At 45.2% G+C, this 19419-nt stretch overlaps 1 protein-coding gene across 5 annotated transcripts in view; it reads left to right on the top strand.

Annotated features, from left to right (window-relative positions):
* Positions 1 to 19419, top strand: part of RAI14 (retinoic acid induced 14) — a 163434-nt gene that overhangs the window by 113869 nt on the left and 30146 nt on the right. For all 5 annotated transcript variants that reach the window (XM_055147289.1, XM_055147292.1, XM_055147276.1 and 2 more), the window contains exons 4-5: positions 8732 to 8820; positions 18917 to 18981. In XM_055147289.1, coding sequence (XP_055003264.1) covers positions 8732 to 8820; positions 18917 to 18981 — 154 coding nt within the window. The remainder of the gene's footprint in view (positions 1 to 8731; positions 8821 to 18916; positions 18982 to 19419) is intronic.

Genomic DNA, 19419 nt, shown 5'->3' on the forward strand with positions numbered 1-19419 from the left:
TTGAATGTCATTCATTTCTAGGCTACGTAAGGAAAAGCCGAACTTTAATTAAGAGTAAAAAGGCAACAGAGAGGCAAAGCCAAAGGATGTTCCTAAATTGTTTTGAGTTTGCAATTTTATATGCCTTTTAGGAGAAATTTTAGCAAATAATTAACTGAACAACCCAGAGGATTCATTAAGAAAAATGTAAATGTTGTCTCCTCTGTAAATTTTAGGTTGTAATTAAAATTTTCATCTCTAATTCAAATAAATGTGCTGGGCAATCAAAAAGTCTTATCCAGGGCACAGAGCAAATTGGAACTCTCTTAGATAGTTGCCAGGGATGTTAGATGGTGCAGTGCTTTGGAAAATAGTTTACCAATTCCTCTAAGTTCAACATGGTTCCCCTATGGCTCAGTAACTCCACTCCTGAGTATTCCAGTAATCCGCTAGAATTGAAAAACACTTTCACAGAAATGCTTTAGCAATGTCCTTAAAAACAAAAGAGAAAAAAATGAAAAACACCCAAAGCCCATAATCTACAAATGGTAAACAAAATGTGATGTCTCTGTACAATGAAATGTTTTGGAAGAAGGATCGAGTTATTGATAATGTGCTTTGATGTAGATGAAGTTGAAAACCTGCCGAACAAAATCAGTCAGACACAAAAGACTATAGAACATGTGATTCTACCTTCACGGTGTGTCCAGAACAGCCAGAAAGCAGCTGAGTGGTCCCCAGGGGCCCTGTGGACCATAGAAATAAGGAGTGACTGCTAACAGGCACTGGGATTTTTTTTAGGGTCATGTTCTGAAGAAGAGAATGATGTTGGTTAGATGTTGATTGCAGATGTCTTAACAACTCCTCACTCATTTTCATTGGTGAAGTTTGTTATATGAATTACAGGAAAAGAAAAATCTCATCTTTCTGCTGTATTAGTAGAATTACATTTCTTTTTAGTAGGTGATTGAAGTTGCTCCACCCAGTCATTACTACCATTTCCATCATTGCTGTGGGGTGCTTTCCTGTGTAGGATATGTAATATCATCTCTGGTCTTAACACAATACATGACAGTGGAAGTCACCTGTGCACGGCCCTCCTACATGAATAACCAAGAATACCCTGTACAGGGCCAGAGCGATAGTACAATGAGTAAGGTGTTTGCCTTGCACACAGCTGACTGGGTTCGAGCCCTGGCATCCCACACCTGTCAGGAATCATTCTGATCACAGAGTCCGGAGTAAGCCCAGAGCATCCCTGGGTGTGACACCCCCCCCCCCATCAATCCTCCCAACAAAAAGAATACCTTTAGAAGGCCTGGGGATGTTGCTCCACAGTTAGGACACTTGCCTTGCATCCTTGCATGGGTTCAATTTTCTAGCTCTGCAGAAAGTCCCCATCACCACTGGGGTGGGGGGGAGGGGAACACCACATGCAAAAATCTGGACGTTGCCTTCTAGATATCCTGGACCAGGGGGCACGATCACGTGTGGAGAATCATTGGTCTTTGCTGAGTCTCCTACTGAAAGCTGAGATTCGTGAGAACAGGAACTTGGTCCATGAAGGCACAGGCTTTATTTACCATGTGATTCTCTGGGCTTAGAACACTGTCTGGCACATAAATACCCTAGTGCCATAGTAAAGATATAAACGGATGAATATATTTAGCTGTGGCAGCACTTACAAAAATATACAACTCTATAAATAGCAAAAGTAGCCCCTCCTTGAGTTAGTTCAGTGCACTAGAATGAACGGGGGAATGATGACTTCAGTATGGGCCGGAGAGATTGATTGAACCCATTGGGCACAGACTTAGCATGTGTTCGGCCCATGACATGGCCCACCCAATGCTGCCAAGAATGACTCCTGAACAATGCCACGAATAGCAACTCCAGAGCAACTGCTGGATGCGAACACAAAAAGTCTGAAAGTATGTGTCAATAAATCAGTCCGTTTCATTGCCTCTCCCATCTCAGGCCAATCTGCAAATCGTTTTGAGGTGTCTTCTTTGTGAGCCACCCAGGATACTATCTGGTCTGTAATCCGAGGAAACCCCAAAGATATCTGTCTGTCATCCAGATGGGGGTGGGCCCCACCCCATCAATCACCTTGTCTGCCACCAGCTGAAAACACCTGCATTTATCAGTCACTGCATCACACAGGAAGCCTGTCATCTCCAAATCCAGGTTGTGTCACCGACTAATCATGTTTTCCCACCCAACCAAACCCAGTGTTCCACTTGAGGATCCTATTAAAAGTTGGCTCTGTTTCTCCTTCCCATTCAGAGGCTAATGCTAATATCGTGCCTCTGCCAAACCTTGCTTTGGGGATTATCACTTCCACGAAAGGTGCCAGAATATTAGTAGCGGGAGGATGAGCTTTAGACAAGGCTGGACTTGGATGGTTTTTTTTTTGTTGTTGTTGTTTTTGTTTTGTCTCCTGAGAGGCAACTTAGTTCCCAGGTTTCCATTCAATGGAAATACACATAACTTTTTCTTCCCTACCATTCTCTTCTGTTCTTCCTAACCTTTCCCCCTCTCTTCCTCCTTTCCTTCTCTGTCTCTCTCCCGCTTTCTTTTTTCCCTATCCTTCTCTCTTTCTTTCTGTCTTTTCTCTGCAGAGATAGTTCTGATTCACTTCAGCTGGCCTGTGCTTTCTGAGTATTGTGACAAGTCCTTCTTTTAAGTGACAGCTCCCAGACGTGTGTGGCCTCCTACTGGTGGCACTCTGTAAAATGGGTGGGATTTCCCTGTGCTTATTACATGCTTCACATTTTACCAAGTACTTGCCATGTGTAACCTATTACAACCCATTTTACAGATGTGAAAAGCAGGACGCCCAGAATCACACAAGTAATAAATGGGAAAGCTCAGATTCAGGCCCAGTTAGTCCCACCCTTTAAAAATGACATGGATTACCTCTCCCATGTCCTCGTCAGGCCACCTCACCTGGAAGAACCTGCCTGTTCTTCTGCTCAGTTGTAATGACGTGCTAATGGTGGAAGATTTGTTTCACTTATTTTATATCATGCGTATTAGGACTTTGGGCTAGACTTCCTGAAGTTCAAACCTAAAAATGCTTAAAATTTACACAACAAGCACACACAACCCCAAATTTGTCATCCCCTCCCTTTGCCCTGCTGCAGACAGGGTTTGGTTGAACTCCTGATTTATAGCTGCCTCTAAGCAGGGGCTTCAGAGTGGACGATGAAAGAGAAGGTGGTGACCCCCTACCTCCCAGCCACTTTCTCCCTAAGAAGAATGAATAAAACTATAGGGCTCTTCTCGTTGGCATTTGGCTGCTGTCCCCGTGCAAGCACTCCAGATAAAAAGTGTGGAGTGGCCACAACCAAGGTCGTTAAGAAAGCTGTTAACCGTCATCCATAGTCTAATTGGACTTGCTTGCTTCTGCATGCACACCATTTCCCTGAAAGGACAAAACGTTATTAGCCACTGAGGCTCTGCTCACCTTTGATGTGGTAATGGGCAAACTCTTTCGGGATTTTTCACACTGTATCCCCATTTTATTGGCATTGATATATGCCAAATATCTATGGCAATAAAATAAAATAAAAAATAAAATGAAAAAGATATTTAAAGGAATTCACTAGAATAATCAATGGATATCAAAATAACTACTGTTTTTTTTTTTTTTTTTTTGCTTTTTGGGTCACACCCAGCGATGCATAGAGGTTACTCTTGGCTCACGCACTCAGTAATTACTCCTGGAGGTGCTCGGGGGACCATTTGGGATGCAGGGAATCGAACCTGGGCTGGCCGTGTGAAAGCAAATGACTTACCCGCTGTGCTATTGCTCCAGCCCCACAAAAAAACATTTTGGTAGTCTTCCTTATCTTTATTTTTCTAAGCATAGCAAGCAGATTGTTTTAGGTAGAATGCAATATAGATCTATATGTATTATACATATTACATATACATAGCTATATATACTATGTTAGTGTACTTTGTGTGGAGTAATATATAATAAGTAAGTATTATTATAGCCCAGCAAGCTTCCGAGACTATCCTGCCCACAGAGCAGAGCCTGGCAAGCTACCCATGGCATATCCAATATGCCAAACACAGTAACAACAAATCGCACAATGGAGACATTACTGGTGTCCGCTCGAGCAAATCGATGAGCAATGGGATGACAGTGACAGTGACAGTATATAATAAATACAAGTGTGTGTGGTGTGGGGAGAAGGGGAAGGATAGGACAAGACAGGATGGACATCTTCAGCCTTTTATACCTGAGACCAGTACCAGCCTGTGGACCAGTGGTTAAAAATTACACATCATAGAATTTTTGGGGTTTTTTTTGCTTTTTTGGGTCATACTCAGTATGCTTAGGGGTTACTCCTGGCTCTGCACTCAGGACTTACTCCTGGCAGTGCTCGGAGGACCATATGGGATGTTGGGATTTGAACCTGGGTCGGCTGCGTGCAAGGTACCCGCTGTGCTATTGCTCCAGCCCTAATCATAGAAATTTTTACTAAACCTTATTTCTCATTTAGAACTGGAGAGCACCTTGGTATTCCACAGGATATTCCTTGAGAACTTGTCAAGACTTTCTCAAATTTAGGATACATTTATAGCATACACAACTATTCGTGCCCATGACCAAATTCACTGTCTAAAGTCTGAACTTTAGTGTGCAGGCTAAGGCCAGGACAAACTGTATGCTGACTTCCGTTGAAATCAGTTGTTTCCATCCTTGGGGAGGTGTATTCTTCACCTTCTAAACTGATTTGAACATTGGCCTAAGACTGTTCCAGAAACAATTGATTTTTTAATCTGCGTGGGAACAGGGTCGGGCTGTGTCAGTGCTCAGCAGAGAGTGTAGCCCTAGTGTAGGGTTACGAGGTGCCATTGACAAGGGGGCAGTGGGCGACCAGTTACCAGCTACTGCGGCAGCTGTGGGAGAGCTGGTGGCAGAGCTGTGTGCCTCACAGAGAGATTGTCATTGCAGAGCTGAGAAAGAAGGGATCGAGTCCCTGAACCTTTTTCTCTCATCTTCCTTACTCTCATCTTCCTGACTCTCAGTGTCTCTTATTGGCCCAACTCAACCAGCAACCAAAGGACAAGGCAAACCTTTGAGTTAGGGTCTTTAAAGGTGCATCTCCTGGGCTCTAGAACCCCAGGGAGAAAAAGTGCAGGGGGAGGAGCTGGAGCGATAGCACAGCGGGTAGGGCGTTTCCCTTGCATGCAGCCAACCCAGATCAATTCCCAGCATCCCACATGGTCCCCCAAGTACCACCAGAGTTATTCTGAGTGCAGAGCCAGGAGTTAACCCCTGTGCATCACCAGGTGTGACCCAAAAAGAAAAAAAAGTGCAGGGAGCTCTGTGGTGGGGCGGGGGAGGGTTTGGGGGAGACAGGAAGCACAGTATTTGTGAGTTTTCCACAGGAGCAAACAATGCCAGTTTCCTGGCTTTGCTGCCATTTCTTAGAAATGCGTTCTCAGTGTTCAGGACTCATGATACTTTATGAGGTCACTGTCTTATTTGGAAATAAAAATCAGAAACTTCTGGCTACGCTGATCAACTCTTTCCAGCGTTTCATGTTCATCCCATGCCCGTGTATCTTAGAAGTCGCAGCATCTTTGTTCTGCTACAACATGATGAACACCAGGAAACCAGAACCTTCGTTAAGAAATACCTTGAGGGGTGATAATCTAGCAGGGAGGGCGTCTGCCTTCCCACTCAGGACCCCACTCGGCTGACTTGGGTTCGATCCCCAGCATCCCATATGGTCCCCCGAGCACCTCCGGGGGTAATTCCCAAGTGCAGAGCCAGAACTGAACATTGCTGGGTGTGACCCAAAAAACAAAATTAAAAAAAGAAATCCCTTGAAATAATGATACAAGTAATTGAACTCTCTCAACCAGGAATGATTTTTCTAGGTGAAAATACATATAATTGTATAAAAGTCTAAGCACGTTCACTTGTCCTTACTTATCTGTGGTTTCTATTTGTTTGTGAGTGATTCCTCAGTGCAGAGACAGGATTAACTCCTGAGAATCACGGGTGTGACCCAAAAAGCAACAAATAAATGCTTTGCTTTAAATGCATATTTCAAATGAAAGTTAGATATCTCCCTATTCATGTTTGTCATTCCGGTATTTGTATGTGCTAATCATTAGTCCTGGTGTAGCATGAAATGTGTCTAAATGTGGCTTCTCTCTTCTAGATAGCTCAGATTTAGTTCTCCCTGAGGGAGATAGCAGGATGGACAGCATAGAATCATGCACATAGATATTAAGAAAAGAGGATGAATATTTTTAAATATTAGGACTAAATAATCTGAAGGCAGTTAGACTAATTGCCTTGAAATCACAGTTCAATATCAAAGAATCAATTTAAAGGAAGCAATTTGCTTAAAGGTAAGCTTACACAGTGAAGTCATGTGTAGCAGATTTCTTGCTTAAAAAAAAAGTATTATCATGTAGATTTTTACAAAGGCTCTTTTGGTTAAGCTGTATTTAATGTGGAATTTTATTTAAACAAGTCATTGCACCTGATCAAAGTTTTAGTGTAGCATAAAATCAGCAAATTAAAAAAAATTTTAATTGAATCATTGTGAGATACTTAGTAACAAAGTTGTTCATGATTGGATTTCATAGTGCTCCAACCAGTGTACGTTTCCCACCACCACTGTCCCCAGGTTCCCTTCCCCACACCAGCCTGCCTCTATGGCAGACACTTTTCTTCTCTCTCTCGGAGTCAATTTTTGACATGAGGAAATATTATACACAGACAGTTATCTGAATGCAGAAATAACTAGTGACACCAGAGCCAGGTGGGCCAACCTTAGAATGTACAGATGGAGGACACATCAGATGTCATCTCAGGGGGCGGAGCCATAGCACAGCAGGTGGGACACTTACCTTCCATGCTGCTGACCCAGGTTGATTCCCAGCATCCCATAGGATCCCCCAAACACCGCCAGGAGTAAATCGTGAGCACAGAGCTAGGAATAACCCCTGAGCATTGCGGGGTATAGCCCAACTTCTTCCCATTCCTCCCCAAAAAACCCTGATATCATCTCAGTCAGTCCTCACTCTAATGGAAGAGGTTGTACTGACTTCCCAAAGCTGTATCACTAAATTTGAGCTCATTTGCAAAAATTCCTGTTTAGCTAACCTGCCTGACTTTCTCTCAGACTCATTTTCAGGACTAAAGTAGCGAGTCAAGGTAACTTAGGTCTGAATCGACTTTACTCTTTGCTTTGCTAGTTGGGTGTGATCCTGAATGCCAGTGCCAGGTGCAAAGAAATATAGTCTGGGCATTGATTCAGAGGCCTAGACACTAAGGGACTCCGTGACAGATATCCTAAAGGCAGCTCATTAAACTAGGCTTGCAATGGGAAATCTGGAAGTCTCATTACATTTCCCCTTAGGAACATGACAAAGGAAGGGAGGCTCCGTGGTGGAGACTGTCTTAGAATTTGGTGCCTTCTCCACCTCTTGGCCTGAATCCCAAGTGGAACTGCATTTCCTTCCTGTCCTTCCTGCTTGCTTCACTTCTGCGGAGCAGGGGTGGTTGGTGTGACATTTACATAGGACTGTCTTTCAATGGCACGTCTCAACACTCTGAGCATGGTGTGTACTCTCCGGCAAGTTTACACTAGTTCTGACTCTTTAGGCTTTAGGTGTACATGTTAATTCACCTTGGAACCACCCAAGTCCAAGACTCAACCAATGCCCTTATGTTCTCACCCTTATGTTCAGCTCCTTGCCGCCGCTGCCAATATCTCCTTTTAATCCCGGGCCACGGGTTTGCCATCATTCGATACCTTCCATTCCCTGTCTGTTCTGTAAATCCCAGATAAGTGATTAGTAGGTACTTGTCTTTCTTCCTCTGGCTTACATCACTTAACACAATTCCCTCCGGGCTACTGCAAACTGCACGATTTCATCTTATGGTTGCGTAGTATTGCGTTATGTCTGTATACTACAACTTTATTATCCATTCATCTGTCATTGGACATTGGGTTGACTCCATATCCTGGCTATTGTACTAAGCATTACAATGAACAAAGGTGCACGTATGTCTTGTTAAGTTAATGTTTTTTGTGTTTGGGGGGTAGAAGCCAAGAAGACTTGTTGGGTCATATGGGAGCTCTAGACGTACTTTTTCTGAGAAATGTCCTTTCCCCCCCCCCCCAAAATGACTGAACTGAACTAGGCAACATTGCTACCAACAGTGAATGAGGGCTGCTTTTGGCCTCATCCCCACCAACAACTGGCTGTGTGCAGTGATATATGCCATTCTCACTGGCGTGAGATGATACCTCATTGTGTTTTGATTTGGATTTCCTTGACAGTGACAGTGAGCACTTTCACATCCTTTATTGGCCATCCATATGTCCTGTTGGTGGAAGTATCTTTTGGGCTCTACTCAGAAGGGCCATATGGGGTGCCAGGATTCCAACTGGAGTCAGCCACGCAGAAAGCAGATGCCTTACCCCTGGACTACCTCTCCATGCCTGACTGTTGTTTCTTAAGACACAAATGATATCGTTGAAAACCTCAGCTCTAGCTCCTGCTTTCAGTATTTAATAAGTGTCTGTGAGCAAATGGACTGCTCAGAGCCTCCTTTCCCTCATTTTTAGACTGAGGTCAGCAATAGTAATCACTTGCTGAAATGGTTGTGGAGCTCAGGCGAAGGGTATACAAGCAGAGGCAGAAGATGTGGGCCAGAAGCTCTCTGAGTGGAAGTCTTAAGGAGCTTGTGTTACCTCTTTTCCAGTTTTCATCTTGCGGCTACAAAAGGACACGTGGAATGCCTCCGGGTCATGATCACTCACGGCGTGGATGTGACAGCCCAGGACACTGCAGGTATGTGGTCTTCCTGACATCAGCAGGAGAGTGCGTCTCCCCAGGGTGCTGCCTGGTCATTGTGGAAACTTTGTGCTTTGTGATCTGCAGAGCAGCCTAAAGGAGCGAAGGGAATGGCCTCGAGTGGCAGGCTCTGACACAGTTCCTTCATTTGTCTCTGCCTCTACAAGCTTTGACCTTGTGGTCCTCAGACTACAGCTGGTGATGGGATGCCCAGGAGGAGCCCCCAGACTTAGACCCAGAGATGCTCCCGTAGTCACATGGCATTGGAATAGAACCTAGGTCAAGTGCATGCTAAGTGGGTACCTGAACCCCTGCATGACCTCCCCAGTCCCTAGTCTTCTCTTGGACATATAGGAAAGACCCTATGAGGTCTCCAATCTGGGACTCCGCCCTACTGGCCAGACCAAAGGACCTACATAAATATTTCCTTTCTCTAACTGTACTTGGAAATCTTTATCTTTTAATCGGCTTTTGCTAGTCTTTACTGAAATATGAAATAGTCTATCTTTGTACTCTTTTTCGTGGCTTCTTTTTTTCCTCTTTTGGATCACACCTGGCAGTGCTCAGGGGACCCTATGGGATGTAGGGGATTGAATCTGGGTCGGCTGCGTACAAGGCAAATGCCCTACCCGTTGTACTATCGCTCCAGTCCTATCTTGGCTTTTCATGAACTTATAATGACTCCCTTTCCCTCCCATACCAGGAAAGTCATCTGGGAGATGGGGATCAGTCACTACAAGAATAATTGCTCAAAATGTGGTTGGAAAACTAAGGTTTCAGAATTGTTTTCAGCACATATTTTAAATGTTCGAATATTCTCAGTGGTTGGCGATCTTTTTTTATGTTGAAAGATTAGTTCTTGGTTTTTTGTTGTTGTTGTTCCTCAAGCCAGGAGATGCAAAGTCAAATCGGGTAAACTTCATGTCAAATGCGTAAAACCATTTTGGGCAAAAATAAGGGATCGTTGCAATACTGAAGTGGTTTTCTTAAGGAATGCTGCAGAAAGGTCCAGAAACATTTGGACAATGGCGGTACCATTAGAAGAGTGAATGCTTTCCTTCAGTGACTCCCTTCAGGAAAATACAGATTTACATTGTAGAGCTTTCATCTTTGTTCCCAAGACCCGGTTACTTGGTTTCTGTAGTCAGTTGTGAGAGTCATACCACATACACGTAGGATGGAGGATTGGTTAACACTCCCTAGCTGAGAGGTGTGTCCCCTGGGGGTGGTGTGAGGGACATTGGGACAGTCTCCCAGGTACTCAGGAGTCAAGGGAAACTTCCAGCAATACCTGATCAGGCAGTCCTGGGCCTGCTGGTTCGATGCTCGGGGCCTAGCGGTGCTGGGGCCACTGCTCTCCCTCACAGTGTTTGGCATTAAACCTAGGGCCTGGCACACGCAGGGCATATTTTCTGCTCCTTTGGGCAATCTCCACAGCCCTGGTTTGTTCAGGGGATTCCTCTGGGCAGAGTTTCTTCTCTAAGAAAATCATAATCTAAAAACAGTTGCAAGAGCGTTAAAGGAAACCCCGGTACAGCTATGTCTGCATCTGATGTTATGAAACTGCTCAGAGAGCCAGGAGGGAGAGAGGTCGGTGGGCTGGACTGTAGGTTTTGCAGGCAGGAGCCCCAGGTTTGATTCCTGGTGCCACATAATCCCCTGAGCATTGCCAGGAGTGACTCCAAGGCTTTGAGATGGCGAGTAGCCCCCAGGCCCAAATCAGAAGACACAAATGAATCAATAAAATTAGACAGGAGTCAAGGTAGTTCTATAGTGGCCTCCTGTCCCGTTTGTACAATGGGGGGAAATAGTGAACTCTAATCCATGCAGATTGTCAACAGTGCAGGGAACATAGAGCTCTGCAGCCCTTCTACGCTTACAGGAACTAAATATCTCCACTATTTTATTACATGTCCTTCCAGATTTTTCCCTGGCATGTTGTGACCTCAAGGAAACTCACTTTATAGTAAGTTGTAGATTATGCCTTTGAAAAATTCTTTGCTGCCGGACTCATTCCCACCCCTACCTCCACCCCCACCCCGATACTCTTGAGCGTTCCTTTTGCAACCACATACCACCCTGTGAGTTGAATTTGCCTTTACTCCTGGAGCCACACACCCGGTGTGTGCAAGCTCCCTGAAGCCCTGGGCAGGACGACTGGGCCGCCCCGAGGGGAGAGTCCTGCCTCCCGCAAGCAGCTCTGGAGGGGGACACGAACACTCAAGGACGACGGGTGGGCTGGCCGCATGTTCCTGGGGGCCGGCCTGTGGGAACTGCCCATGCATTTGTTTCCAGTGCTGAGTGCAATGAGTGGAATCCGTCGCCCTCGCAGCTGAGAACCTTGTTCAAACATTCCATCCGTTGACAATGTCTCAGAACTGCCAGGCACTTCCCCTTCACCGACCAATTTTAGCAGTGAGGTCAGCACGCCAGCCCTGGGCTTTTTGTTTTACTTTGGTCTCAAGAGCACGCACGGCTCTCTCGGCATTGCTTGAAAGCGCACAAGGAGAGAAACCCAGAAACAAAAGAGGGAAAGAGCTGGCCGGGGAGAGAAGTGCACAGAAATGTCTGTTATGTTATCTAGACCAACACTTCTCTGGCTTCTTCCTGCTGCTCCAAACTAGATACACCCAGAGATCATGCCTTTCCCAAAGGCTCTGCCCTCCCCACCGCACCCCCACTCCCACTCCAGCCAGCTACTCAGAATCCAGGGGAAGGCCAAGGACATCAGCCACTGTGCCTCAGAGATTCCAGGCAGTGCCGTGGAGGCCTAAGGGCACTCCTGGGCTGGCTGTGCAGACAGGGTGGTGCAGTACTTGGTGCAGTGGTACATCACTGTGGCCACCCCATGTGATGCCCGGAGGACCAAGAGGTGCTGGGGATTGAACTCTGGACCTTCTTCACATGCAAGACATGGTTTTAGCCCTTAGAGCTCTCGTGCTGGCTCTGTTTTTTTGTGTGTTTTTTTAATTCCAAAATCCAGCTTTTACAGATGGTGCCTTTTTAAGGGGTATTATTATTATTATTATTATTATTATTATTATTATTATTAAAATTTTATTGAATCACCGTGAGATAGTTATAACCTTTCATGTTTGGGTTACAATCTCACAATGATCGAATACCCATCCCTCCACCAGTGCACATTCCCCACCACCATATCCCGGGTATATTCCCCTATCCCACCCTTCCCCTGCCTCTATGGCAGACAATATTTGTCAAGAGGTATTGTTATTAATGGAATATATTCGCCTTCCATCTCAACCCAGTGAGAACTGGTACAAAAAATCCATTGCCATAGATCATATTGCCTTGTAGAGTTTTGGATGGGAGAGAGAGGAAAAACCTTGAAATTATATTAAACTGACTCTTTGAAGTCTCTATTCCTAGTCTGTAGGGGGGTCAGGTTGAATCGTTGCCTACTTTTAAACAGTTGACTGGGTTTAAGTTATAGAAACAAAGAGTTAAGCATCTTGTGGGTCTTTGCTTTTGTTTTTGTCTTTGTGTTGAGGCGGAGAGTACATGGGGTGGGTAGACCACACCCAGCAGTGCTGAGGGGCTATTGCTAGCATTGTACTCAGGATCGGACCCCTGACAGTGCTCAGTGGGACCATGTTGGCGCAGAGGAGTGAATGGAGGTCAACTGCATGCAGAGACTTAGCCTTTTGTACTATCTCTCCAGCGCCTAGCATCTAGTTTTTTAACAATGATCTTCCTAGGGGCCAGGGAGATAGTACAGTGGGTATTTGATCCCCAGCATCCCATATAGTCCCGTGAACTCACAAGGAGTAATTGCTGAGAGAAGAGCCAGGAGTAACCCCTGAGCACCCATGGATATGACCCCAAAACAGAAACAGACAAATAAAAATGATCTTCCTAATTGAAATGCTCGGAAGTCTGAGCAGAGAATTTTTATGGATACTTGACCAGTGATCTGATGAGTGAAGCACTGTCAGGAGAGCAGGAACTTGGGCCACTGTTGATGGGAATGTAAATTGCTACAACCTGCAGAGGACATATGGAGAGTCCTTAAAATGTAAAAATGTAAAATATGAAAACAGAAATTCCCTGTTATTCAGCAGTATTCCTCTGAAGCATTTATTTGCAGGATATAGAAACACAAATGAGAAAGGGTATTTGCTCCTATGTTGATAGCAGCATTATTCATCATAGCCAAAACATGGAACCAACTTACATGTCCTTCAACCAATTAGATACAGAAGTGACAGGATATAGAATGTTATATCTGCTTTTACTCTGCCATTTCAAAAAAAAAACCAAGGAAGTGGGGAAAATGGACAGAGTTTGAGTTTATTTTGGTAAATGAGGATGTGAAAGCTAATTATTACATGGTTTTACTTAGGTGGAATATAAACTAATACAACAAATGAACTGGCTAAAAGCAAAAGTAACTCCCAACCTCAGTGAAAATGGTGGTGGTTATCAAAGGGAGGGAGGGAGGGGGGAAATGAGTAAGGGGTTTTTTGGGTGGGGCCTGCAGTGACAGTTACAGATAGCAGTGGGACAGTAACCCCCTGAAATTCTTACTCTTGTCAATCCAGTGATAAGGCAATGGAAACACAATTTTTAAAAATTATTTATTTTTAATTTTTTTAAAGTGAATCACAGTGATATTCACATTTACAAAGTTGTTCATGTTTAGATTTCAATTATGGAATGTTGTAACACCTGTCTCTTCACCAGTGTACTTTTCCCACCACCAATGGTCCCAGTTTCCGTCCCATCCCACTGCCTGGCAGTTTCCCTCCCTCCCTCCCACCTTCCTCTGTCCCTCCCTCCCTCTCTCTGTCTCTCTCCCCTCCACATATCCCCCTTTGGACCTTATGGTTATCAGGTATATCCCTCCCTTTACCTGTGCCCTTCACCCCCCACACACTCTTGTGTCAAGCTTCCAACCATTGTCCTCCTGGCCCCTGTTTACCTTCACCTTGGATATTAGTCTCATACAGATTTTTTTCTTTCAATAAAGAAGGTTTTGCTCTAGAAGGAATTAGAGACCAGTTGAAGACTGAGGGGTAGTTTCTGCCCCATCTCCTTTTCATTGTCCAGTTCACTTGCACAGTGAAAGCACTTTTCTCATAGACAGAGACTCGAGAGCAATGGAAATAGAATGGACTGATTCCTCAAGGAAGAAGAATTGAGAATCCTCATCTTTTCTATGCTCTGCAGGTTCAAGTGCAGCTTTTTTTTTGGGGGGGGGGGTGCTTCTTGGCTTTTTGGGTCACACCCGGCAATGCATAGAGTTACTCCTGGCTCATGGACTCAGGAATTACTCCTGGCGGTGTTCCGGGGACCATATGGCATGCTGGAAATCAAACCTGGTTTGGCCATGTGCAAGGCAAACACCCTACCAGCTGTGCTATATCGCTCCAGCCCCTCAGGTGCAGCTTTTATCTTGATTTCTGGGTGGTCTTGCCTTCTGCAATGCCCCCTTATCTGGCTCAAATTTGATGCCATGCAAAGATATGAAAGGTAATAGTCATCTTACATGTCAGGCTCTTTAGAGATGGGGTCATTTGAAGCATGCCGGCAAGCCATGGTCAGTAAGTTACTCACTTGAGTTGGTAATCAAGGGAGACTAGAACAAACATATGGGCTGTGGCCTTTGCTATAAATTCATGTAAAGAGAGCCAGAAAGTCAGAGGGTCAGCCCCAAGTAATATCAGTATAACATGTCAGGAAGATATTGGGAATATGCACACAAATCTTTTGATCCTATGTAAAGCAGTGCAAGTCTGAATTTCGTTCTCAAAATAAGGGAAAGAGCCTGGGGAATAATTGGAGGTAGTTCACGTGCCTGGCAAGGATACAACCCCAGATGTGGCCCTCCGCCCCATGTCACCCCCCACTGCACTGACTGGTGTGACTTTGGCGGTCTCGGGGCATTCCAGGCATGGCTGCTATAATGGTAAAATAAGGGGGACAGGCTAGGGTAATCGTGTAACTTTGTCTGGGTAAGAGTGGCCCTTACAAAAAAATAAAAATAAAAATAAATGGTTCTTAAAGATAAATCTTTGACTCTGATCCCCTTTCTCCAGGGAACCCACCAAAGCGAATGGTCTTGAGCTTCAATAATACAAATTTGATACAAAGTTAAGGATTTTTTTTTCTTTTTGGGTCACACCTGGCGATGCACAGGGGTTACTCCTGGCTCTGCACTCAGGAATTACTCCTGGCAGTGCTCAGGGGACCATATGGGATGCTGGGAATTGAACCCTGATCGGCCGCGTGCAAGGCAAACACCCTACCCGCTGTGCTATCGCTCCAGCCCCCAAATTGAGGATTTTTTAAAGTAATGATTAAATATAAATTTATAAAGAACAAGCAGATATATGCTTTAATGATTTAAATATTGATTCAGCATTAATTTTTTGCTGGAGGGAATACTTAAAGGTACTCAGGGCCAGTCATGCGTGCCAGAGATTGAACCTGGGCTTCTGACTCTCAGCTCTGATTTTTCTTTTTTGTTTTGTTCTCTCGGGCCATATCTGATCATGTTTAGTGGCTGCTCCTAGCTTGGTACTCAGGGGTACAGGGGTGCTGGGGATTAAGCCTTGGACACCTACATGCAAAACCTGTGCTCGGCCTGTTGAACCATCTTTTTCTTGAGTTGGGGGCACACCCAGCAGTGCTCAGGGCTAACTTTTGCTTCTGTTCTTAGAGGTCATTCCTGGTGGTCGGGAGACCCTACACATCATATGCGATGGCAAGAGCCATAAACCCCTGAACTATCTTATCAAGTTTCTCAGCACTGATTTTTAATAATATATATATTGGTTTTGGGCTGGAGCGATAGCACAGCGGCAGGATGTTTGCCTTTCATGCGGCCCACCCAGGTTCGATTCCTCCGCCCCTCTCAGAGAGCCTGGGAAACTACTGAGAGTATCTTGCCCACACGGCAGAGCCTGGCAAGCTACTCGTGGTGTATTTGATATGCCAAAAACAGTAACAATAAGTCTCACAATGGAGACGTTACTGGCGCCCGCTCGAGCAAATTGATGAGCAACGGATGATAGTGACAGTGATATATATTGGTTTTGGGGCCACACTCTGCGGTGTTCAGGGGTGACTCCTGGCTCTGCACTTAGGAATTACTCCTGATGGTGCTCTAGGAGCCATATAGGATGCCAGGGATTGAACCCTGGTCAGCTGCATGCAGAACAGACACCCTACCTACTGAACTATCCCTCTGGCCCTATATTTTAAATATTTTAAATCCAGCTAACTGTCATTTAATTTTCTTTTTTTAATGTGTCTATTGTATAATTTTGCAGGCTCTCAGAAGATACCTTTTGCCTACTTCTCCCTCTGGGAGAAACTGGCAATCCTCTGAGAGTTTCCTGCCCACATGGGACAGCCTTGCAAGCTTCCCATGGTGTATTCATATGCAAAATCAAGTAACAAGCTGGATCTCATTCCCCTGACCCTGAAGAGCCCCCAGTGCAACATTGTTAGGAGGGCCGAGTCAAGATGGACTTCTAAGATCTCAGGGAAAGGACAAAATGAGATGTTACTGAGCCCGCCCAAGAAATCGGTGATTAACGGGATATCGTGATCGTGATTGTATAATTTTAATTGTTTTGCAAACTTGGACCTTCTTGGTATTTGTTAGCGATGTCTTTGTATCCTATGATTTCATCCATTTTAATTTTTTTACATGCACTCAAAATGTTATTAATCCATTAATAATTTATTTGTTAATTCTTTTGTATTTTTCCAGTGATCTCAACAAGTTGAGTAATAGCTGTAGTTTGATCTGGTGTAGTTTCGGGGAATGTGCAACGATGACTGGGCCATCATTCTTGGGCTCTTATTTCAAAAAAGGACTAAGCCACCTGTAAAAGCCCATGAGTCTTGACTTATAAATAGCCCTGGTGTCTCCATCCAGGCCGAGTTCTATTGGAATGTGCTTGGATTAGGGCTGCCCTGTTCTTGCCTGTAGGGAAACTGCTTCCTGATATTCCAGACAGATCCACAGCCAAATGGGGGCCAGATTTAGGCAACTGTCTCATTCCAGTGAGACTCTGTCACTAATATAATATATCCTCTACAGTAAGCTTTGCATTTGGAGAGAGAATTTTGTCTTAGTGGTTGCAGTAAGAAAGAGAGAGGTCTCTTGTTTAGGCAAGGATGCATCATTCTGATTTGAAGATTCTTTAGATGAAAAATATTGTTGTGTTCCTGGTGAGGAAAACACATCCCAGTGTCAGGGATAAGAGGATTTTGTTTCTCGAGAAATGCAGCACTTCTTTCCAGGTATGACTAGGACTCTTGAAGCCAAGTGAAAACTTATTTTACATTCGATGATGGTTTATTTCTGTCTCCCTACCCTCTCATCTTTGGAAAATGGTGTCTTTTTCCAGGGACTGCTTTCGACCATTTTTCATCCACAGCACAAAGTTAATACAGTCATACGTGACATAAACAATGCATAGAGTCAGGGTGGATTCCAGAAGTTCGTCTGTGAGGCATTTGTCTAAATGAAATTCAGAGTGGTATTGTCTTCCGAAACGCCGGGGGTCAGGTTAGCCAATGAGAGCCCTGCAACTGCCTGGTGTCAGAGAGCAGGTCTCAGTAGACCAGGAGGAAGAGAGGGCGAAGAGCTGTCGTCACACTCCCCAGGGCCTTCTTCCCTAACCTCTCACACGGTCCCGTTGGGCAGGAGGTAGACAGTTGGGTTTCTGCTCTGCATTGCTTCACCTCCACGGACAACTCCCCTGTGTGTGTGTGTGTGTGTGTGTGTGTGTGTGTGTGTGTGTGTGTGTGTGTGTGTGTGTGTGCCCTTAAATTCTCTGAGCACATCTGATCTCAGAAAAGAAGGAATCTGCTCTTCTGACCTTCCGCATGCTTCTCCATATGCAGTTCACCTGGGCCTTAAACCCTCTAGTGTTATTTTCCAGCCATAGAAAATACAGCTAACTCCATAGGAGGCTCAGGTCTTGAACAGTTTTCCAATTCCTCTGAAAGAGTCATTCAGAAAAGAGAAGTCATATTTGAAAACTGGACGGCCACCATATCAAAACTTGTTCCTCTAACCAAGCCAGTGATTCTCAATGAGGTGATGGCCTGTTGAGTACATCTGCCAATGTCTGGTCATCTCTCTGGCCGTCCCAATGGGACATCTGTTGGGCAGAGGTCAGAGGTGCTGTTTAACTTCAACCATGCACATACCCCCATGCAAGCCTCCGTCCCCAGCCTCGCCCGCCCTCAGCCCGCCTTCACATACCGAGAGCTCTGATACTGAGACACATGGCGAGTGGAGGTTGGCTACTTGCTGTTTCCTTAAAGAAATTACCTGGCAAATGCAGGCCTCAGAGTCTACAATGTTGTGTTAGGGAAGTGGCTCAAGAGAGTGCAAGCGGTGCAAATGCAGGGACCCGCTGTGCCCAGCACCACCAGATGTGGCCCCCACAAGAAAAATAAAGAATGATTTGGGGGTGGGGGCGGGAATAAGGCGTTTTCCAGGTGAACTGGGTTCTGACATGATGATGAAAACATTCAGAAACGCAGGGAAGTCTGACCTGTCATTGCTCACGCAGCTCATTTCAAAAGAACTTGGACTGTCTGAGAAGTCCAGGTCACTTCTGTCTGGGGCTGGGGTCCATTGGAGGACAGCGGATGGGAGGTCAGAGGTCAGGCCTGACATGCGGGTGGTGGTTCCGCTGCTCTCTGTGCCGGCTTTTGTGAGCTTCCCTGACCCGTGGCGCATGGAGCCTGGCTGCCGCAGTGGCCGCTGGACCCTGGCACAAGCCATGAAGGCGCTAAATGCAGCTTTCATGGAACCTGTCCTGAGTACCTTCACCGGAAGTTCCAGCCCAGAGTCGAGCTCTGAGAGAACAGTTGGAGGGGGACCCCGAATGCCGTGCAAACAGCAGGCACTCACTCGGGGTTCTCCCCACTTCTGTCACAACAAACGTTCCAGATAAGAAACCCAGGACTTATTCCCCCAAGAGACAGCTCTGTCTTTGTTGGGAGCAGATTGTTTCCTCATAGTTGTCTTCATTACAGAGATAAGAGTGAGATTTTCAAGGTGTGACCTCTCCCCTTCTTGTGTTTTCTTTAATCCATTTAGGACACAGTGCTTTGCACCTCGCAGCCAAGAACAGCCACCACGAATGCGTCAAGAAGCTCCTTCAGGTAAATAGCAACTGAACACTGTAGATGTGTCGCTTTTTAAAGGATTTGTAAGTAATTTTGTTTGTGAGAAGACAGAAGACTTCCCTTCACTTCCACTTCTCTCTTCTTTCCTCTTTTCTTTCTTCTCCCCTACTCCTTAACCACCCACCCACCTATCCACACACACACACACACACACACACACACACACACACTCACACTCACACTCACCCCTACATATACAGACTGTTCTCTCTTTCAACACTGTCCCTGAGCCTTGAATTCTTAACAAGCTTATTTATGGTTTGCTTTTTTTTTTTTTTTAAATTCCTGACGGTGCTCAGGGCTGACTCCTGGCTCTGCCGGATCACTCGTAGCCAGCTCAGGGAACCACATGGAGTTCCAGCAATTAAACTCTGGTCAGCCACGTGCAAAGCAAGCATCCTATAGGCTCCTATA

The sequence above is a fragment of the Sorex araneus genome, chromosome 1 (genome assembly GCF_027595985.1).
Source record: "Sorex araneus isolate mSorAra2 chromosome 1, mSorAra2.pri, whole genome shotgun sequence".
Taxonomy (NCBI): Eukaryota; Metazoa; Chordata; class Mammalia; order Eulipotyphla; family Soricidae; genus Sorex; species Sorex araneus.